Here is a 22,954-nt window from a genome sequence, read left to right on the forward strand (position 1 = left end):
AGATCACTTTTTGCATCAAGTTTGCTTTAGAAAGAAAAAAAGAGGAAGAGCCAGTTGCTATCAAAGTGCTGTCTGAGAGAAGCTCACACGTGTGTTCCTGTTTCACCTGGAAGATGCTGCCCATACAGACGTGACTCTGACTCTTCTCAGCCCCTGGTGCAGAAGCCCTCCCAGGATAGCCGCCTTGACACCAAGGCTGGGTTTGTCACCTCCAGAGCTGCAGCTGTAAGCCAAGAACTGAAAAGCAGCAAGGGCTCCTTGCTCAGGTTCTGTTTGCTCAGTCTAATGAGTATCAATGTTTACTAGAAACTTCTTCAGACATTGCTATATGCCATTATTGCCCTGAAATTGAATTAACCCTCTAATACTGCAGAGCAGCTTTGTAAATCTCAGAGCTGGTTCCACCTTGCTGAAAGCTCTTGTTAACAGCAGCATTAGAGAGGAGGCAGATGAGACTGAACTGAAGCTATTGCTCACTCTCTGACTATATTCAAACACCTCCCCCTTCCACACATGAAAAAGTCAGACAAAACTGCTTTTACACAAATAGGCTTCTGGCAACCCCAGTAAAGCTTTGCAGGTTCACAGCACTGCCCTGTTAAGGCTCCTCCTTTATGGAGAAGGTTCTTTTCCAACACTTCTGCCTGGTGGAAAACCTGGACCCTGGTCACACTGAACTTATTTACCTTCCACCGCACAGAAAGATAAAAACCAGCAATGTTTCAGTTCAATTTCTCTGTTGTTCGGGAGTTCGTTTCTCTCTGCTGTGGGCTGTATTCCAAGGGAGGAGAAAGCCTGCATCTTCCAGGCAGCATGTTTCTCTGCAGCCTGCTCAGCTGAGACAGCTGCTACCATTTAATGGAAACCAAACAGATGTTTAATGCAAGGTAAAGAACAAAAACTTTCTGGAAAAGTAAAATCTTTAAATAGTTTAAGGTTACATTCTAGTTAGAGCTTATCAGACGTGTGACGCTGTTTCTAAAGAACCACAGCACAGATGCCCACAGAGACAGGTTTGGATACACGTATCCAGACACACCAGAGGCTAAAAAGAGAATTAAGCAAAAAGGTTAACCAGGGCATCATTCTGGGGTTAACTTCTGCTTCATTTCATGGGTATTTTAAATATAAATCTGATACTGAAGCACTTGCGGACAGCTGTCCCACTGCAGGGAGGGGCAGCTCTTTGCTTTTGGGCCACAATCAGGAACATTAAGCACAAAACCCAGCTCTGTACTCATCACACTAATGAGATGTTAAGTTTTATCCTTTCATTTTTCTAAGCCACTTTCACACCAAGTGGTCTTCCTTCAGATTTTTATATTCTGCATTATCCCCAGCAGATGCCATTAGAATGCAGCTTTGCCTCAAACCAAGGTAACCATCAACTGAACTCAAACAGTTTCTGCAAGCTGAAGGGGAAACCCAACTCCCTCCTGCTGCTGCAGGAGCCTGCTCCCGGAACCTGATCCTGCAGCGGCATTTGGTGTTCCTGAGGGAGACGAAAGGCTACAAAGCTTTCACAGCGCGTCTCTAGTGCAGGACAGCTAGCGGTGACTCAGTCTGTATGAGAAATGCACCTAGAAAAAGTTCTAGGCTAGGCCCAGAGAAGAGGAAAGGCAGCCCTTAGGAGGGATGGGGGGGAGGGCTATATCACTGAAAATTGCCTTAAACCAAGTTTTCACAGAGACAAGTAACACCACCACTGCGCTGAGTCAGACTGGTTTGGGTTGGACGTGACCTTAAAAATCATGTAGTTCCAAACCCCCTGCCGTGGGCAGGGACGCCTTCCACTAGACCAGGCTGCTCAAAGCCCCATCCAGCCTGGTCACCCGTCTGCCTTGTGTGTTCTCTCCACCCACCAGCGCTCTGAGCAAGCGGCACCTTGTCCCCGTGTCCCTCAGCATCCCTTTGTCCGAGGCACTCACCAACCCTCCCAGCTGACAACAGGGACAAGAAGATTCTTCCCACCACCAAAAACCAGCCCCCATCAGGTCATGACAGGCACCGGCACCAAAACAAAGCCAAAATCCTTCCAAAGCCAAGAGGTTTGACACAGCCATCATGGAAACTACTCCGCAGCAGACTCTACGTGGGATTTCTCCAAGCAGCCCCCCAGGGTGACACCAGGCTGGAGCGCGGCGTTACACCCAGGGTGACCCACAGCCCCAGTACAGACTGGTGTCAGAGCAGCTCCTACCACCAGTGTACATTCAGCGCCAGACCCGCCTCTCGCAGAACTAAAGAACTCTGCTTTCTGTACAGGAATTTTATTTAAATCAAGTTAACTTTGTTTTTACACTAATGCCTCAGTGCATCCTTTAAAAGGAAAGGAAGTATTTTCTTTAAAAAGTATTTATACGTAAGACAACAAATCATAGAAATGAACACGGTAACATCAACAATCCCTAAAACATGCACAATTGTACACTGAACTGGCGGTGGCTGTAAGAGCAGGAGGGAAGAGGAAGGAAAATCTTTCTCTAAGCTTTACATTCAATTACCTCAATTGGAAACCAGTGACCAGAGCTCTGGTCAGCCCCACTGATGCTCTCTGCACGTCGAGATCCCAGTACCCTCAGTTAAAGTTCAGCCGAGTAGAAGACAAATCCAAACGAGCATGCAAGTTCAGAGGAGAACTCTTTATCTGGCACCTGCTGGAGCACTCCACAGTCAGTGGAACCAGGAAAAGCAGGTGGAGGAGCAGCGGTTTCACGTCATGGCACTGCCAGAGCTACTGGGAACCTGCCGCACCAACCAAGTGCTCAGAGCCTCCCCTTCCCATCCCTCCACAGCCTCCACCCGCCCTTAGAAGCCACTTCCCTGGGCCAAAAAGATGCAGCTGCCTTCGTAGCCCGTTTGATACTTTTAGGAGATTTCAGTTGTCTCCATTTCTCTTGGAAGTGAGCCTGGAAATGAGCCAGTAGCCCCCGTACCCCTCACCCCAGGCAACAGCAACTTTGGCCCCACTCAGCCAGGACCAGCTGAGGACGTGGATGTCCAGCTGGGACAGATGCAGCCTTCACAGCTTCCAAGAGCAGGGAAAGCTGCCTCTGTCCCCTGGAGCAGCACAGCAGCAGCATCCCTGATCCTACGTTTGGTGATTAGCCTTGGGCTTGGCTTTGTTTGGTTTGCATTTTTAGTTTTCCTTTTCGGAGGAGTACTTGTTACTGCATCCTCGGAAAGAGCCTTTCTTCTTCAGACCACAGAGAAAGTAACTCATCAGCTCCAACCGCCTGTCCCTTCTCTGTCCCCAGCTGTCAGCACACGCCTTCAGTGCAGAAGCACAAGCAGCAGATAACCGACACCTCATCAAGCCAGATCAATAGATTGGCCCCCAATTTCACCTTCGCAAGTGATAACATCAGTTATTCATTCATTAATCTACCCTCAAAAGAACAGGAGACATAACATGTGAGAAGCAGATACATTACTGCAACCTTAACTATATGCAACCATCTCCTTTACTGTATTGATTTAGCCACAAATTAAGGGGAGGGCATGAGGGAGAAGTGAGGATGAAGAGGCAGCCATTCCAAAATGCCGAGGTGACCCAACACCCTTCTCCTACCGCCCGCAGGGAGACCTCCAGGGAAAGGGAGATTTCATACAGAAGCAGCACCTACACCTTACAGTGCGTGCAAAGCCCCAGCCCAAGAGCCCTTCTGTTTGGTACTACCAGTATCACACTCACAACCTCTCCGTGTCGAAACGCTACAGACCCACAAGAGGCCAGACATGCAGAGAGAGGCACCTGCAGCTCCCAAATTTGTAGAAAGCGGAGATTCACGTCCACCCATCTTGTCCCTCCCCTATTAGTCGGGCTCAGCCCAACCTGAGCCCCCCTCAATGCCACCCTTGGGGGCAGGACTCGCAGTGCTCTCCTCCGCTTGCACCCTCACGTGAAAGTGCGCAGCCACACGGGTGAGCATGCACAGAACCCTCAGAGCCAGACGTGCCGCCCAACCAGCTGAGAAGGGTGTAGTTGGGACAGGAAACCAAAAAAAATAATAATAATCCCTTCAAGTAATTTAAAACAGCCCATTCTCGAGGTTCCAGCTGCACAGAAGCAGGGACCAGCTGGGCCTGTTTGGGGTGATAAGGCAAAAAAGTCTGAAGTCCTGGAGGGATGGAAGAATGAGAAGGTGTCAGTAGTGAAAGATTAAGAGTTATTCTGTAGGTTGCTTCTTCCCACTCCTGCGATTCTCATCTCCAAGTGACCAGCACCAGCTGCCTCCAGTTACTTCTGCACACAGCTCGGCCACGCCAGCCCACCGCAGGCAGTCGATAGGATAATATAGAGGATAACCTGGAGAAAGAAAACAGCCGCTTCAGTAGAGAATCAGGCTTCCATCAGTCAACTCCTGACTGAGCCTGGCGATCAACCCAGGAAACCCCTGGTTATCAAAACCCTGAAAGTCAAACACCCTGCAGGACTTTGTGCTGGAGCCTCTTCCTCCACGTTCTCACAGCAACCCGGGGACGAGAACTGGCCCCCAGCAAAACACGACCGAGGGTTCAGTGGTGACAAAGTACTTCACACACCCCACCTGCAATTACACTTCAGCACTGTCTGCATTTATCACAGGCTGGAGGTACACCAGCACATCAAAAAAACCTACTTCAGAGCTAAGTAATGAGACACCAACAGGACCAAGGCCTAAAAAGCCATTGCAGAGAGAGCAGCCATAAACGCCATACCTTAGCTTCTAACAGAGACAGCGAGGCAGCACTTAGAAGCTAATCAGGATTGTCTGGCCAGCTTTTCCTATTGCCTTGACGAGAAAAGCTGCCTGGCACAACGCTCCTCTCTCCTCACCTCACACAAGACCATCAAAATGGTTGTATTCCAGCTAAGCCCCTTCCAGGCGCAGAGCTGGGAACAGGCGGCTCCGAAGGCAGTAACACCCTAATGGCATTTCCCAGTGGCGAAGCCTCACTTAAGAGCTGAAGGTTATCATGCTCCATACTTACAATTGTTACAATGATGATGATGATGGTAAGCTTGAGGTTCTTCATACACATGGCTCTAGCAAGGTTCCTGCTGGTAGTTTTGAAAGTGACCGACTACAAGAGAAAGTAAAACAACTAATTAATTCCCGAACCTGCTGCAGAGGAAGCTGCGCCCCAAGATGCCAGATGAAGAGGCTTTTCCCAGATACTGCCTCCCTAATAACCCGACCTGTAATCTCCTCCGGAGCCGTTTCACTCCGGCAGTTACAGCTTCAGGGGCAAGATAAAGTGTAAGAGTGAGCCCAGAGCGAGCTCGGGGTCCTGCCTTCCCTCGCTCAGCTTGGGAGAACCAAACACAGAACCGTAGGCTGCCCACAGGGATTAGTTTACCCTGGAGTACTTCTGCTTGGCTTCTCATTGGACTTCCAGCCTTTTGGGAACTGAAGAGTTCCAAAATATTTACAGAACTACTGACCTAATCACCAACACATTACATGCAACTTTATTACTGTAAGTACACCTGCCAAAATGAGACAGCCCAGGGGAGAGGCAATGCTAGAAATCCTTTCGTGCTGGAACTTCCCTCCAGTATTTGGCCTTGCTGCATTTGACGGAAGGCTGGTGGTTGCCCTGTCCCAACTCTCCTCTCTCTGTCTTGCCATTCCACCCATTAAACCAGGTTTTGGTCACCAAATGACCTCAAAACACCCACCGGGCTGTACTGGTGCCACTATTTTCACAGGCTCTTCCTGCGCAGCTCAGGTGAGGATGCTCCTGCCCGGAGAAAGGCTGCAGCGCCAGAACAAGCCAACTCAGCAGCACACTCTGCTGGTTATTTACAGGTTTTACCCACAAACCACCGCCCAGTTTTTCCAGGGAAGGCTACAGCAGGCACAACTGCATCCCTATGGATGGCAATTTTGCCAATTCCCATGCTCAGCCACCATCTGAACTTTGGGAGCGCTGCTCCTGCTCAGCTGAGCGGTTCCACACGTGGAAGCAGGGCGCTGGGTACCAACACGCCTCATCACAGCCCAGCTCTCCAGAGGATGGGGCTACTCTGACCACCAGCTTCTTTAGAGCTCCATCCCAAAAGGGGGCCCTGCCACTGTTGCTAGGAGAGTTCCAACACGTTTGGTTTGCAGACACTATTCTGGTGGTCAAGGAGTGATAAAACACGGTCCATTACTCTGAAGTTCGAGAACTTCAGCCCCGGATCTCCTAGGACACTCCCCACTGGGCTGTACGACATTCCCACTAGAGGCACATCCCATTCCTTCATCTTCTGCATGGTTTCCAAGAACCAGCACTCCCTGGGAGAGCTTGTACATGAATTCAGCCTAATTGCTGAAGGAATTCCAGTCCATTTGTCTAAAGCACTACCTGAGGTCAGGCTGTTTCTTGCCAGCAACCGAGGAAGTGGTAAGGTTTAACCACCTGACAGCTGGAGGACAGCACTCCCTGCTGGGTAAACTCCAGGCATTCCTAAAGCCAATAGTTTTTGCCAGCTTAGAGCTGTTTAGATCTCCACAAGCCCCATAGAGGAGATACCAGCACTCCACTCGGTTGAGGACTGAATCCAGGTGCCAAAGGAACTGGGCACCAAGCCAGGGCTCTGCAGAGGAAGAAGATGCCGAGCCAGGTCTAGGGATCCCCAGAGGAAACACAAAAAGGCTTCCAGAGTGTAGCACACTTTACTAGATAACATAATGCTTTATAATTATATTGATGCACTATTTCCCCATTTCTAAGTTCTTCCTCAGACTTACCGAATCCACAAGATTCTCCGTTTTATCGATCAGCAGCTCCAGCTTCTCTCCTCTTTGGGCCACGAGGTCTAAAGAAAGAGACCAAAATCCAAATCTGTAGGCAGAATCCCAGCGCAAAAAGCTGCTTCCAGTACCCACCCCCCAACGGCCAGCCAGGAGCTCCTGGCAATGGCTTATGAGACATCAAGTAGTTCTCAGCCTTCAGAGATCGCAGGCAACAGTACTTAAGGAACAGTCTCACATCACACACCTATGTTTCGAACCATGATTCCTTTGAGTTCATCGATTTGAGCTTGCGTCTCTGCCACCTGGTCAGTGCCCTTGCTCTCCGAGTGGTATTTCTGTAACAAATGAACAGTCAGTGAAAGCGGGGACCCTCAACGTCGCACTTCAGTTCCTTAAGACAAAAAAAGGAAACTCAGGGTCACTACAGAACAGCACAGACGTAAATGTGAGTTTTCAAGTTACCTGAGACATTTATAAGTGGGTAGTAGACCAAAATCTGACTTTCTCAGCCACTTACAGATCATACAGCCCATCCGCTCCCGCACTGCGGGAACTGCAAGGTGCCTACAACTTCCAGAGTGCCCGGAGTAACAGCCCCCTTTGAAAGCCCAAGCAACTGGCAGCAAGGGAGGAAAGTTAAAGCAAGAATCTGTGGGATATGGCTCACTAAATGCCTGAGCCGCTATCAGTGGTCCCACTCCCACACATCGTTTCTGAACTATGTATGAAGGCAACACACTTCCACGACCTTCTCTACTTATCTCTAGGACATGCCAAGAGGGCCCTGCGATTTCACAACGCAGCCATCTCTGCAGGTGAGCGTCAGAGGGGGTTCCGGCAAAGATGAGGAGGGCCAGTGAACTGGAAACACCACCCCAGGAGACGTTCAGGATGGCCAGTTTGAGATGCCTACCTGCTCCTCAAGCAGCCAGGAACCGGCCTGCTGTGTACTAGGCCCATCTGGGAGGATTTCACATGCCACCTCCTGGCTACAGCTTGGCACTTGCCAACAGCTTTGTCGATACTGAATCCCTCTGGTGTATTACAGCAAGTGGCAAAGGCACTGGATACCCCAGCAGCTGCTCGGTGGCCGCATGGGCAAGCTCACCCGCTAGCTTCTCAGATACCCACAGAAGCCCGCTCTGTTCTGTGGCCTTGCAGAAGCAAGCCAAAGAACAGGACACACTGCTAACCCGTGCGCTGTTCCTGTCATCCCTCCCCTTCAGAAGTGACAGGGACTTCACTCAAAGACGGTTCTTCAGGTTTTGGGATCACAAGTGAACCTCTGGTGACTGCACGGTTCAGGCTGGTAGGCGAGAGAAGCACTAGCCAACATCCCCCGGTTAAAAGGAATCTCACAGTGTTTGCAGAATCAAAGGAGGGAAACTGAGGTGAAGTCAGCATTGGATATTCTGCTATTCCTGGGTTGATCCGAAGTCGCTGCTCTCATCACAGGTCCTCTGCAGCCAAGCATTGCTAACCACAGCTCCTGTTATCCCACTCCCTCTGTCACCCTCACCCAGGGAAACAGGTCTCCAGAGCAAAACCCATCGATAAGTTGCTGCTTTCCTCTAAGCTTGTAGCCACGGCACTCACATCTGAAGACCTTCAGGAAGCACCTCTGCTTTAATAAGAGACCTCCCAAGGAGGCTGAGAGCAGAGGCCAGCAGCAGACTGGGATTGCTCTGCTTCATGACCACCCACGTGGCTGCTTGAACCCCGATTTTGTTAAGCATTCGATTTGCATCCATTTCCGACGAGACAGGAGGCAAGAGCCTCTGCACTAGCAGCATTCACATACTCAGGTCATAATTAACGGTTGTAGCACTGAATGCAACAGCTCCTTCCAACCTCCTCCTCAGCGGTTAGTTTTTCAGGAGAAGGTACAGAACTGGCACACTAACAAAGCTGTCACTGGTTTTACTGGAAGCGCAGCCTCCCTTTTCGGTACTGTGTGCTACACTTGGGTTGGAGCGCGATCTCTGGGCTGCCACACGATTTCTTCCTCCAGGCTCAGCATCGCACTACTCAAACTCCTTAAGTTACAGGAATCGCCGAGATAACAGCCCTGCTCTTGCACTCCGCGCGGCGTTGGGTCGGGGGGCTCTCATCTCAGCAAGCTTTAGAGCCATTTGAGGCAAGAGCTTTCTGTCATCTCTTAACTTCTATTAGCCGATGCCTGCATTTCTATCAATATGCAAAAGCCGAGGCCAGCAGCTCCTCTCGTGCTTTAGAGAAATGGGATTTTTTAGAGGAATATCAACACCATGGCTCTGAAGACTGCCTGGCTCTCCCGATAAGGCAATTCGTTAAGCTTATTGCAGCAATGAACAGCTTACAATTTGATGAGTCATCACTTCAACATAGTTTCACTCTCCATATATCAAAGCCTGGTGGGAAGGAAAAACTCAGTCCTATCACACACGGGAAGTTAATCTCATTAATTATGCACAATGCATCGGGCCCTGCTGGAGCCACACGGGCATTACTATTCATTGCCGCTTATCTGCTGCATAAGCCACAGCACGGCTTCTGCGATGAACTGTGCAACACTATGTGCTCCAAATCACCTCTGCTGGTCACCAAGGGCACCAGCACAAGCGGCTCCTTTCACAAACTCCAGCACAAACTTCAGGCAGCAACGGTGCAAGCGCAAACCCTCACCTTCGCCCTGCACCCCAACACGCACCCGTTACTGCTGGAGGCTGTTATAAAGTTAGCTCAGTTTCTACGCTTAAAGGCAAGAGCTACGCGGAGTCACCGAGAGAGGACCTCTCCTCCGGCACCTGCGATATCACCAACCCTGGCACTTTCAGGAGACCAGCAGGAGAAAAGCCAAGCCCTTCACAGAGAACAGCAGCAGCACCAACAGGGTCACCAGCCGCAGCAGAGCAAGGCGAGAGCCTCCTACACCACAGGGACAGCACCAGTTGTAGTGCCCCAGACACAGATCGTGTACAAGCTCTGAAAGCCAATATTCCAAGGACATCTTTAATTCAAGGGAGGTCTCAAAAAAAACACAAAAAAACGAAACACAGTTCAGGTTATGGAGTTGTTTGTAGTCAATTAAGGACTCTTTAAGAGAGTCTTTAACAGAAGATCAAAACACTTCCCTTGCAGAACGCGTAGCCCGAGGTTTTGTGCACTAATAAGGCTATTGATGATGTGAGTCACAGGGCAGTTAATTGGTCCTTCTCTATCTTCCACCTGCCTTCAGTCATTTGATTTGACAGTACACCTAGCAAGAGGCCTGTGCTTTCCTCAGCCCTGTTTTCTCATACCACTGCAGCCCAAACAACAGGGAGAAGTGCCAACTGCAACATTCCCTCTACCTTAACAGCTCATATTTTAAGAGCAGCCCAATCCCACGCCTACAACAACTGCTCTCTGCTTTTTCTCCTGCTCTCCCGCACAAGCCCCCAGTGAAGCAGGGCAGGGTGCTGTTTGCAGACCCAGGTTACACACACAGCAAGTCAATGTGGCGTTAAGAAAAAGCGCTCTGTGAAACACATCTCATTCTATAAAGGGCTGAATGGAAACGCAAACACTGTGCTGTGCACTTAAATACCTCGGAAACTATACTCATATATTGCTAGGAATAAAATACATAAAGCAACACAACTATTTCAAACCTCTCCTGTCTGGCAGCCGTGGGCTTTGCCACTCCTCAAATACAACACACAGCAAGCAAAGCACTTTTGTGACAACGGGACGGCAGCAGCAAGGCTGTAGCAGATTCCTGTGCTAAGCAAAAGCAGCACGTGAGTCCTCTGCTCTTCAAGAGGGACACAGATTCCAGCCCAACCTTTCCCTTCGGAGTCCAAGAACAGTATTCTGAAACCTGGAAATTTCTGAAACAGGAGACTGACCACGTTCTGTGCGTGCCCTAACACCACATTCAGAGCTCAGCTTTAGCTGAGCTGTCACAGGGCCAGTACAATCAGACAGCAGGAGCCCGAACACACCAGGACAGCGCTGCCATCCAGTTCCAGCAACATGCTCTGGAGCCAGCGGGGAAGCCAGGACAGAGAGCTCCCTTCTCACACGGCAGAGGGGTGCCGCTACAGTTTTGTCCCAAACACCGCTACAGCCTCAGCTGAAAGGTCCACGTTGAGGGTGAAACTTTTGTAATATCCTCACACTTTTAATTTTGGGGTTGGAAGGGTCCAAGCAAATCTCAGCTCAGATAATGTGGAACCTTTCGCAAGTATTTACCCATCTCTTTAACCTCCTGTCTCTCTTGGGAATGGAAATCCTTGGAGCCTCTGTGCGAGCCAGCTGGAGAGTCTACCATGGCTCTGTACGCAGCACTTGACTGTAACCCAAGCCCAGCTTGCTTTCCTCCTGAAAAGGACGCAGTACCACAATGAAGCAGTGTGCCACCGAAATTACCACGCAGTAAGGAGGAGAGGACTGAGAGGCAGTTAGGGATCACTAGATACTCGAGTGCTAAAGTTTAGTTTAACAGAAATGCAGTAACATGCATTTGTCTTGCTCTTAGTGACGGCTGGATGGTCAACTGGAGCTAGGTTTGACATTTCAAATGTCACTATTAAGATCTAATCTCCAGCGCAGCTACCTGGTACAAAGAGTTAATGCATCATGATAAACCCCAGCCCATTTTTACCACCGAAGCAGTGAAGCAACCCAGCTGCAGGGTAAGTGTGGGGAGAACAACCAGCTCCCCTGGCTTTATACCCAGACTCAGCACGGTGCTTCAGTTCGAGTGAGAAAATACATGGAGAATTTCTGGGGCGAAGTTTGGCTTGTTAGGGAAATCCCGTTTAGCAAGAGATCTCACCAGCTGTGCGGCTAAGACACTGGAGAACTCGCTGTTCATTGCGTAGGGAAGGGCTGTCTGCGCTCTCGAGCCATAGGTGGTCTGAAACCTCTTCTTGATTTCATTCAGGAAATTGAAGGCTCTGGATCGTTCGAAGTCCTGCAAGGAAGAGCAGACCACGTCCAGAGCTGCGTCAAGGCAGGAATAATGAAGCGTACGGGGCGCGCAGCCAGTTGCAGACAAACTGTAATTATCAGTTCTTAACAGGCCTGCTGCGCATAACACGATGGGATTTCACTGGTTATCCTGGGGTTTGAATAGCAGCCAGACTTCAGTCTCAGCTTCCCGGACACTGGTTGGCAGCAGACATTACTGGGGCATCCATTAATTCTGTGCCTGGTACCTTTATCCAGCAAGGGAGAAGTTTTTGCTTCAACACTTCCAGAATTGAGGAGTATTACGCATATTTCACTGACGATTAAAGGCTAGCCTCTACATCTAGATTCTGCTGGGGCTGCTAAGAGAAAAGCTAGGCAAACCCAAGAACTTCACCCGAAAACTAACTGTTCACATGCATTTGAGTTCCAGGCTTAGACTTCAAAGCTCTAACTGATGTGAATAACAGAAGCAGTAGCTCCAATGGGGGAAAAAAGGCACCTCAGATTAGCACCCATTATTGATTTTCTTTGACATACGGATACAAAAAAAAACCCCAAAACCTGCAAAAAGCCTGTCTGTGCAATAGCTGTAACCAAAATACTTACATCATCTGTGATGCAGAGGTATATAATCCTGTCTTGGCAGATGTAATGAAATAGATAACTGCAGAGAAGAAAAAAGAAAAAAAAAAAAGAGGTCATTTGGAGCTGACACAGGACTAACCTTCTAGAAGACACTACTGCCTGCAGGGCCTTCAAGGGCTGGAGAAGAGCAAATTCCAGCTACTCTACAGGAAATCACGGAGATGCCAACATATCCCAGCCATCCGTGGTGAGGTAAGTGTCTCCATTCCTATAAGCTACACTGAGTTAGAAACCACCTACATGTTAAAGAATCACCGGCCTCACACACTTCACAGCACTCCAGGCTGAGCAATCACTTGTAGGACGTTTAGTTGCCAAACAACTTCAGTTCCACCTTCTTCCAGCTACCTAATTGTAAAAGCAAAACCTTGACAGGATACCCAGGGGTCAGATTTACGTCTAATCCTAACCAATGTGCGTACAGGCATCCAGGCGCTAGTTCACGTGTGACAAGAGCTGCAGTTAACTGCAGTGACCAGGGATACTTTAGAGAACCTCGCGGCACAGGGACTTGCTGCTTTAGCCTTGTTTGTGCCACCACCGGGTTGTGCTGCCTTTGGCTTCCTCACAAAGACCGAGAGACAAAAGCAACCACAGCAGAACGTGAATTAGATAGACAATAATCAGGCTGAACAGGCTCGAGTCACGTGGCTAGGTTAACTACTCACGTAAACACGCCTTTGGTGGTACTGAGCGAATACAGATGTTAAATGCAGCCCTCAGTATCCTGAAAAACAGTGCAAACCAGTTCAAAGCAATATTTCCTTATCAAAATTACCCAAGCTGTTATTTTTGGCCCAACAAAAAAAGAACCAACCCTTAATTCATACACAACTGAGCCCAAACCAGAACTCAGAGCTTCTAGTTCAATTCACTGGTTTTAGCTGTTGCTTTTTTATTACATTGTCCCACCGCCACCAGTTGATGCTCCAGCAGGTGATGTATTCTTCTGAAGAGTACAGCAGGACAAAACAGGAAGAGAATTGCAAAAAGGCCACACGAATACTTCCCCCCGCAATTCAAAACTCTATCTTTTCACTTTGACATTTGTGTATTCCCAAAATTTTCCCCAGTAAGCACGTGGACCCTCTTAAAAAACTCCAGAATAAAAGCAAATCAACACACGTGCTGCACAGCAGCTGCCTTGTACAGCTCTAAGGACACAACTCAGTAGCTTTCAAACTCAGGCTTTGTATTATATAAATAAGACGACACTGAAATTAGCTTTAGGGGTGGGCCAGAAGTATAGTTTACTGTCCTGAAGGTCTGTTCTCATGAGAAAAAAGCCCCCAGACTCCATATCCACAACTATTGCCCCTCCTTCCTGGAAGAAGAGAGGTAAAGCTTGTCTGGTGCTACCTCGTAGGCTCCCCGGTGACTTGAAGAATCTTAACAGCACAAACAGAATAACCCCAAGAACTCCTGATGCTCAATGGCTGGTTTCCTTGGGGATTATACAGAAGACACAGAAGTTCTTAAAACCAAAAAGAGCTCACTAAATGAGTTTAAGAAGTTCAAAGTTAAAAGAAACTCAAGTTTCTTCCTGTTTCAGAAGAGGAGGAATGATCCTAGACAGACAGTAACAGCGCAATTTTCTAGCCTACAGGCTGGGACCCTGGCAAGGATCCCCGAAACCCTACAGACAGGAAGAATGACAACGCCTTGTGCTCACTCAGCTTCAGAGCCTTCACGTTCTGCCCAGTTATCACGGCCACGGTAAAAACCGGGCTATTCTATACCTCTACAAACCAAAACCCTTGCTTTTTGACAGTAGGAGGAAGTTGCCAGCTCCAAGCGTATGTGTGAGAATATTCAGTCCCCCCAGGCAGATGGCTTGGAACTCTCCCTTCCCCTCTCCTAGAAGGCAGGCAGGGGTGGCAGATTCTGACCAAAGTAGTGATTATCCAAATCATAGGGGAAAAAAAAAAAAAGCCAGTATAAGACTTGTCAGAAGAGACTAACTTTAGTCGAGGAGAGACTCTGATGGTAAGCTCAGTGCCCAGAGCTGCAAAATGGCACCTGTATATTTTCATGGCACAATGCAAAGCAGAACAGCCACAAACTGCAGCGATCTTCTGCCACGTTTGTTAAATCCTCACTAAGGAAAGCATCGATAACGAGCAAAAGCCCATACACTTTGCAGCATGCTTTTCAAAGGTAGATGCATTAATTAGCTATCTCTCAGTGCTCCCCAGCAGAGAGTAAACCAATCTCTACCACAGTTCAAGTTTTCATCTATAAAGTGCACTACGGCACTCCTAAAACTCAACTTTGTAGTTGGCTGAACAGCACTCAAGGCAAAGTTAAAACTAAAGAAAATAACTGTACCCTTAAAATTACAATACTAAAAAAAGATTCAGCATCGAAAGTACTTTAGACCATAGGGCAGGCGGCTTCCTCAGAAAGCTCTCCCGCAGGGACTTTCAGTGCTCCCAAGCCAGGGAAGGATGGGGAAAGACTACCCCAATTCTTAGCTTTTGAATCCTCAGGCAGCCAAAAAAGCTTTAACACAACAGCTTGGGCAATACTGAGAATGCAGCCACACTGACAATTCCAAAAAAAAAAAAAAAGCTGAAGTGGGGTCCAACGCTTCTAAATTTACTTTCTCCACAGTTCTTTCTTTAGTTTGCACACCAGCACGCTGACGTACCTACCTTACATGTGCAGTAAGTCAGCAGAGCCTCAGGAGATGCAACATCTAATCCCTCCATTCTATCAACAAGGACCAAGGGCTCTTCAGAGATCTGTACGAGCCTGGGAAAAATCCTTCTGTCCCACGGACTGCATTTGTGGTAGCTCAGGATGGCTCTACATCTGCCAGCGCGACTTAAAGCAACCAGGATCCGCAAGCATTCTGAGATGGGTGATGTTTTTACCTAAAGCCATGTTCAAGCCTCAGAAAAGCCAGCAAAAGCCTCTGCAAGCCAAATACCAAAGACTCCAACAGCTCGATATCCACAGCTGAGCACCCTCCAACTCACTTTGGAGTCATATAGAAACAGAAAACTTGATTTCCTATCAACTGCCTTGGTGCTTATGGCTTAAGCTAAATTCAAATCCTGGTTATCCTGCAAAGTTCGGGGTGGGGGGGAAGTAGCTATTGAGCTGACTGCACATTCAATCAGCATACGAACGCATCCAAAAGCGAATTTGGCTACGCTCCGTTTATTCCTATCCTCGCGCATGTCCACTAGTCTCCCCTCCCATACCCAGAAGCATTACTCACTTCCCATGTGAATAGGTCAGTTTGTTGTTTTCAGATGGTATTTTTGCCAGGATCTGCTCTGTCACCTCCAGGAAGTTTCCTCCACACCAGGCATGTTTGGCAAGGATGGTTGTGCCCCTCGCCACAACAGCGAACAGGATAGCCATGACTTCACGCTACCTGGAAATAAAAACACAGCAAGAATTAGACTCACCTTCTTTGGCAGAGAAAGCATCATAATCTTCACAGTATTCTCTCAGCCCTCGCATAACAGGAGGGAGGCACAAGCTCGTTCAATACTTCGACAGGACACTGTTATCAGAAAGCTTCTCTCATTTCCCCTTTTAGGTTCTGTTCAGAACACCACCAAGACTACGATAACCTCTGCAAGAAGGTTTTTCTTACTCCAATTGCATGGTGGCCCACAGTCAGTGATCCCATAATGAATCTTGCCTGCCTTGTTTCCACCTAGAATTCTAGCTATTAGGACATTTTTTTTTGCTCTTCAACTGACCCTTAAGGTTTTTTCTTGCTTGTTATTGAAAAAACCGTCTGCAGTCAACAAGCTCCAGTTCAGAAAGGAAGTAACTGTCTTGCAGCTCTATTAACAGCAGCTCATTATACAGACCAAGCCCACCACCCCTGACACATGACTGCTATGGGTGAGGCCTTGGCTTTGATTGCTATCGAACTGAAGCAGAAAAAACTACCGCTTACTTAGAGTCACACCTTACATGTCCCCTTTCAATGGTCTAGAGACACTCACTAAGTCTATGTTGTGCCCAAACTTCTGTAAAGGCACATAACCTGAATTTTTCAACGCGAGACAGCACATTTGCAGAGTGATTATCCTCAGCAACAAGCTATTTCTACAAGACAACATCCTTGTATAGGTATCAAACTGGACAGGTTACAATGTGCAAGTGTTGGAGGGCCAGACTTCTGCGAAGTCTCCAGAGCTGGACAAACACGCCTGCTGTCATATAAAGGGACACCCTTAATCAGCTCAAGTATCATCACATTAATCTGCTGACAGACCCACGGTTTAACATGTGAAACCACATGTCAGACCACAGCTGTGACATCTGCTCGGCTCATCCAGTACATCCATAAGCCTCTTTTCTGCTTAGGAAAGACTTAGGAAGACTTTTGACCCCTCAAAATCCAAAAAGCTTATTTTTCACTTTGCACTTTGACTGCCCTCATATTGCCTGCCTTGTTTTGTGTCTAGAAACGCTCGCATTCTGGCTGGAAAGATCACACACCAATTTCAATGCAACCAAGTAGCGCGGAGACCTCTCTAGGAATAGGTACAACAGCAGAGCAGCAGCGGTTTAGCTTCAGGATCCAAAGACCACAGGCAGAGAGGCTGAAGCCAGGCTATGCCCAGCCAGACTTTCCACCGACCTCTGGCACTGACTGAAGTGACTCATCGATCTCCTGTACCAGGGGCTGGTCCTGCCGAGCACTGTGCGGACAGATCTGCTCTGAAAAGCTTCTGCTTTCATTTGAACTGATGCACAAATGGTCACGGCAACAGTGGTGGAGGAATACAGAGCTGTTAACGAGGCTGCGAAGCTGAGATACAATCACTACCCCACTGCATCAGGGCTCACTTAGTCCGAGCTTGACAGATTCAGGCTTGGCCTGGCAATCAGGTCATCTCCCAAACCTCCCATGGGTTTAAGAGCTCAACATTGAAAAGAATAAAGTGGTGGATTTCTTCAGAGAATAGTCTCCGCAGCTAAGCTACAACTACCTGGGAGCACCAAGGCATTCCGAGCCAGCACTGCTGAAGGGAACAGAAGGCAAAGACTGAGCTTGACAAAGGGCCACAGCAGGCAGAGCAGGAAGCAGAACAGCAAAAGGTCTCAAACGACACGGCTTGGGAGCACAGCACCGAGCCGAGCGCACTCTAGGAAACCCAGGAGTTCGTAGTGCCAGTAAAGGGGAAGGGAGAACACGCCAAAGCCTCACACCGCGCAGACACAAGTTCCCAGAGAAGCTGTTCTCCTTTGCTCTTCCTGACCAGCAATACAACAACAGGGCATTAATAACTGAAAGGGGGAGGAAGCACCAGGGCACCCAGCAGCAGCTCCCCGAAACAGCTTTGCTGCTTTCACTTCCTCCTGGCTCAAAGCTGGCACTCCTCTGACCCACACACGTGCCCCCTCGTTTCTCCCAAGGACAGGAGAGAAGCCCCTTTTGCAGCTTTGAGTGGTTTGCTTGTTGTTTACACCCTGACCCAGTGCAAGATCTGTTTTCAGAACAAAAGGAGCTTGTCACATTTACCTCCTGCTCTTTTCGATACAACAGCCTCCCTTCTCCTCACTGTGTCCAAGTATTCACGTACCACTTGTTTCCCATCCACCGCTCCCACCTAGGGGCCACCCTCAGCTGGACACAGCTCAGGGATTTAAACAGCAGGATTTACATCCAGCTGACACGCTTGCACAAAGCCCGTCAGGGAGAAGGGAGGTGAAGAGCGCCCACGCCAGCAGACCCTCTGTCACTACTGGTGGAGGAACTGGGGGTTGCTGTTTCCCTGCCTTGTCCCCCTCCCTTTCAGGCTAAAGCAAGCAAGCTCCTCCAGCTCATTTAAAAACACGGGTACAAAGAGGTGACAAACAGCTAGGTTTGGGTTTGTTTCCTCCGCAGTCCCAGGTATGCTGGCTCGCGGGCTCACAACCACCTCCTGACATCAAGTCTGTCAGCATTGCAGAAAAAAAAAACAAACACCAAATTCTTTTACATCTAAGAGGAGATAATCTTTAAACATAAGGACAGGTGGTGCTTATTACACTCAATTAAGTAGTTCCACCTCCACCTGAAGAAGATTATGGAAGTTACAGAATACAGGAAAGCGAGGGTAACAGTTCTTCCCCTTACACACTTTCTAAGGAAACTCCTCAGCACAGATACCCGAGGAGAAAGAATATAAACCAGAGAAGAAAGTCGTGATTACTCACTGTCTGTAATACAAAAATGAAAAGAAAGCTCAAGAACAGGTGCCAGCAGCAGCAAGTAGTTCTCCACATCATGCATCCTCTGAAGCTCGTTCCCACACATCAGCACAGAGGAAAAGAGTTAACGAGTTCAGAAAGTAATTGAGAAGTTTATGGAGGAAAAGAATCACTATCAAAGAAGCTTCACCCAAGCAGCTGCTCTCTGGAGCCTTAAGAGTTTATCCTGAGTTTCTTCTGCTCTCCCACTCTTCCCTGGGCATCCACCACCCACCACAGAGCCAGACCCCACTTCGGTCTGACTCAACCCAGAACACTGAGAATCACTTATTCCATACAAGCTCAGGACTTTTTTCCCTGGGAGAAATACCACAAAGAACAAGTAATATCTTTGAGCAGCAAAGCAGATAAGCGAGATCCATGGTCCAGCCCCGGTCGACGTTGTGACTCTCCTAGTACTTGACTTTAGGGCAGCTCTCGCTCACAATGCTGCTCTTCCCATACAGGAGCAATTAGGAGTTATACAGAGGCCTGAGAAGTCCCAGCACTCCCAGTTTAGAGCAAATGCCTTAAAGGAGTTTAAAAACACGCTTCCAAGGCATCCTATCATCTCTTGCAACGCTTGAACTACCAAGACCATCACATGACAAGCAGAGAGTCAAGTCCTTCCCCAACCGCAGCTTTTCCCTTCCAGCATCACTGGCCCAGCCTGCCAGCTCACATCTCGCCAAGCGTTTTAGAGCTGCCCCGCTACAGAAAACTCAAACTTCCTTCCAGAAAGCTGTACCAGAAGAGCTCACAGACTGATCAACCTGCACAAGCAGCACTGAGCTTCCTGACATCCAGCAACAGGAGACTTAAGTGGCCAGCCTAGCAGGGTTGGTGGGTTTTGGGTTTTTTTTGTTGTTGGTTTTTTTTTTTAAGCCAGCTTTAAATTGCTGCATCAACCACATGTTGATTGCATTAGAGCAGGGAAAGTAGTCACAGATGCCAGATATTTAGCTGCCTCTGGCCTTAAAAAGCTGCTCTCAGCTCTTTAAAGCACAGTGCTACAGACAGACAAGTCTGAGGGTCGCAAAGTGCTTTAAGTCAAGACTCACCCTGCCTTTAGTCAAATGCAAGTTACTAATCACAAGTCCCCGGTCCACAGGCCTGAAGAGACCAAAAGCTGTAGCCTGATGCTCACAACATTGTTTGTTTAAGATAGGAGCATTTGGACCCAGCAGTGAACAGCAGCAGACATTACTCAGAGCTAAAACCTAAAAGAATAAGCAACTCCTTGGAACCCTCCTGCAGGAGCCACCACCTCCACCTAAAGAAGTTGAAGCAGAAGAGAAGCCAAGCAAAAACACAGAACCAACACATTTACGGACAAACGTGAAACAAAACCAAACCTTGGGTAGCTCAAGTTAAATGCTTATCACACCAGAGACAAGGGCAGCCACACAGCTGATTCTGATCTTGTAAAAAGCAATGATTAACTGCCATGCAACTGTTCCTGGTTTCTCCTGATTAAAGAGACAGCAGCTCACTCCTGTCTGATGAGGCCACAGAAAGAACAAACATTTTCCCAGAGAAAGAGTAATCTCCTTGGCAAAAAAAAATTAAAATCATCAAGCGTCCAGTCATTCAGAAGGAATTCTCTACAACGTAGGCTCATCTCCTGTCCTTCACCTTAGCTTTCACTAGTTTAGCCAGGAACTACACAAACTGCACTTTGTTTTCTACTCACTCGACACCCGAACTCTCCAGGTTCTGCCAACCCTGGTTTTCCCAACAGCAAGGAACTGCTGAGCAACACAGGTCAAAGAACTTGTGAACAGCTGCAACTGCACACTCATCTGCAACAAAACCACCTAAACCAAGATGAATTTATTATACAATCATATCCCTTCAGATCCACGGAAGGACAGCCGTCTGCGATGTTTTGGCAAGCCCAGCAGCTGAACCAGAACTGTGTCGGTGCGTGGTACGGCAGCAGGTCACAGCCGGGAATAAACAAACACCACTAAGCCTCTTGAGCAATCAGGTGACTGTCAAGTATCAAGAAACCAATCTCTTCACATTGCAGTCACTCAATGAACAGGACCAATATAAAGGAGCAGTTGTAAAAGAAAAAACATCCACAACCCGCCCCCACCACAAACACTGAAAAGGCAGCGAGCGACAAACCTCAGAACTACAAAGCCCATACAAGCAAAGAGACACCTTAATTCCCAGAAAAAAAACAGGTTCATGCTGAGGATTATAAAGTGATTCAAACTACTTCTAAAAGTCTCCATTCTTTCAATATTGGGTATTTACAGAACTCACACTAGCGAGGTGTAGCACCCCAAGTAAGGTGACGCTCGCTGACGGTGCAGGACCCCACAGTCCTGTGACAGCAAAGAAATCGACTCCCTGAGTTCAGAGTCCTGGGAGGAGCCTGACTCAGGAGACAACAGCCACGTACTCTGTAATAACACCTGCCCCCAGCTTGGAGCAGAATGGATTAATTGAAGTAGAACAGATTAACAGGGAGCATATTTCTCTCTCTAAGCAGCATCTCATGCAGCCCTGTAAAACTCAGGTATTGCTTTTGTTAGTAATACAAACGTATTAAACTCCTGGAGAACATCTTTCCTCAGACATTACAAGAGAGTCAGGAATTAAATACATTAAAATCAACCCCTTTGTATAATCTAGAGATCACAGCTGTTTTCTATCTAAACATATTGAACAGCTGGAAGTAGCCAAGACCAAACCTTCCTAAACACAAAACTCACTCAGAGATAGCAGGTAGGCCTTGCAGGGAGAGGCTCCAAATGAGGAGGGGAAGGGGAAAAAGGCTGCATTCCTCAGCCACCCAGAAAACACCACGGATCCAAACTGCTCGTTAAGCAGTGCCAGAAGCATCTGGCAGCTCCCAGAAATGAAGCACAAAGGCGAGCTGAGCACTGCGTTTGTATCGCAATGACTATTTCCTCATTGCAAGTCATGCTGCAAGATGCAGTGTGCTGCTGTCTACAAGGTCTCTCACCGTATTTGACAGAAGGGCGCAGAAAAACCTCCAGCATCTTAAAGAATCCCAGAAACACAGGTTCAGTCTTCAACATGACAGTTAAAACTTCAGTAGGGTTGATTTATTATTTTTAAGTTAGACACAAACCAACTCATTTGTTGCTCTGACTTCACTGAAGATCTAGAATAGACTATTGGATGGCCGCTAAGAAAGCTGGGGCAAGAAGCGAACCCAGAACAAGAAGTGAATCCAGAAAACGCAGGTGAACCCAGGTGCCCATCCTCTATCAGCAGTGCTGCCCTTACCAGCTGAGGGGGACTCGTCAGTCTTTCTTCTCGACCAGAAGATTCACAGCCTCAGCGCCAACAAGTGATGGAGGAGGTTGCTGCTTGTATTTCCAGAAACGCTCTTTACAGAAAAAGCAAAGGGCATCACATCACTACTGGCTTTAAACATGAAACAAGTGTAGGTGTTGCAACCCTGCGAGTTGCAAACTGCCTGACTGCAATAAGAAAACCGTTTAAGTACAGTGACTTCAGCAGAAAACAGCCAAGGCCTTCCCTTTAACCCTTCCTTGGCATCTGCAACTTTTTATTTCTTTAAAGGATATTCCAGCATTAAGCCCTGTAGTTTATTTGTTCATTTTAAGCCTGAGAAGCAGGACATTCATCCACCAACACAAGTTTAGCTCCCTCTCCGCCTGCACAGCTGACATCAGGTACCTCTGCTCCATCACTGCGGAAACAAATCGCCAGATAAGACTAATCCAGTTTCTCTTCCAGGCCCACCACCTTTTCTGGGAGGCAGTATGACAAGTTTTGGAAGAGGGATAAAGACACAGAACAGGACAGCTACTGAATGAGCAGCTCTCTGGAGAGGCAACACGTACACCCCCACTTATGGCGTCCCCCAGGTAGCCGCATCACAAGAATAACTGGAATTATTTATCATTATCCAGTCTTCAAGATCCACGCAAGCTCCAACTTACACCAGCAACACGCCGCTCCGGGGTTAACCGGCCTTTTGGCCCCCATGTTCCCCAGCAACCCGCCCCCGGAGTTCCCAGAGCCCACCGCCCGCCTCCCCTTCCCCCGCCGCTACCGAACGAGGCCTCTGACAGCCGCCAGCACCGGCCCGGCCGGAGGAGCGGCCCACCGGGGACTCCCGGCCACCCTCCGGGCCTTGCGGGCCCAGGCCCACCGCCCGCCGGCCCAGTTACCCGGTCCCGGCCCCGCTGCGGCCTACCGCCCCCGGGGGGGGTACCGGAGACAAGCCCGCCCATTCGAGCGCCACAGGCGGCCCTGCGGAGGGTCCCAGCCCGCCCCGTCGCCGCTCACCGGCCGCCGCGGCAGGAGGGAGCGCTGCCGGGGCGCCACCGCCCGCCGCGCTCCTTCACCGCCCCCCCGTCCCGGTACCGGGCCGCCGCTACGCGCTTCCGGCGAAAGTGGGGGCTGTGCCCCGCGGTGCCTGCCGG

At 48.7% G+C, this 22,954-nt stretch overlaps 1 protein-coding gene across 6 annotated transcripts; it reads right to left on the minus strand.

The window, feature by feature from the left end:
- Positions 1-2,251: 2,251 nt before the first annotated feature.
- Positions 2,252-22,953, minus strand: VAMP7 (vesicle associated membrane protein 7). 6 transcript variants are annotated; one of them, XM_074601678.1, is made up of 9 exons: positions 22,818-22,953; positions 21,786-21,888; positions 15,538-15,696; positions 12,273-12,330; positions 11,530-11,667; positions 6,973-7,063; positions 6,723-6,790; positions 4,975-5,067; positions 2,252-4,309 (listed from the first exon to the last, which is right to left on the minus strand). In XM_074601678.1, the coding sequence occupies exons 3-9, from the start codon at positions 15,681-15,683 to the stop codon at positions 4,241-4,243; spliced, it is 663 nt and encodes a 220-aa protein (XP_074457779.1). In that variant the 5' UTR covers positions 15,684-15,696; positions 21,786-21,888; positions 22,818-22,953; the 3' UTR covers positions 2,252-4,240. The 6 variants fall into 6 exon arrangements, with proteins under 6 accessions (XP_074457779.1, XP_074457783.1, XP_074457782.1 ...); XM_074601682.1 differs by having other exon boundaries at positions 22,744-22,885; XM_074601681.1 differs by having other exon boundaries at positions 22,700-22,885.
- Position 22,954: the final 1 nt, after the last annotated feature.

This window comes from Larus michahellis, chromosome 9, assembly GCF_964199755.1.
Source record: "Larus michahellis chromosome 9, bLarMic1.1, whole genome shotgun sequence".
NCBI lineage: Eukaryota > Metazoa > Chordata > Aves > Charadriiformes > Laridae > Larus > Larus michahellis.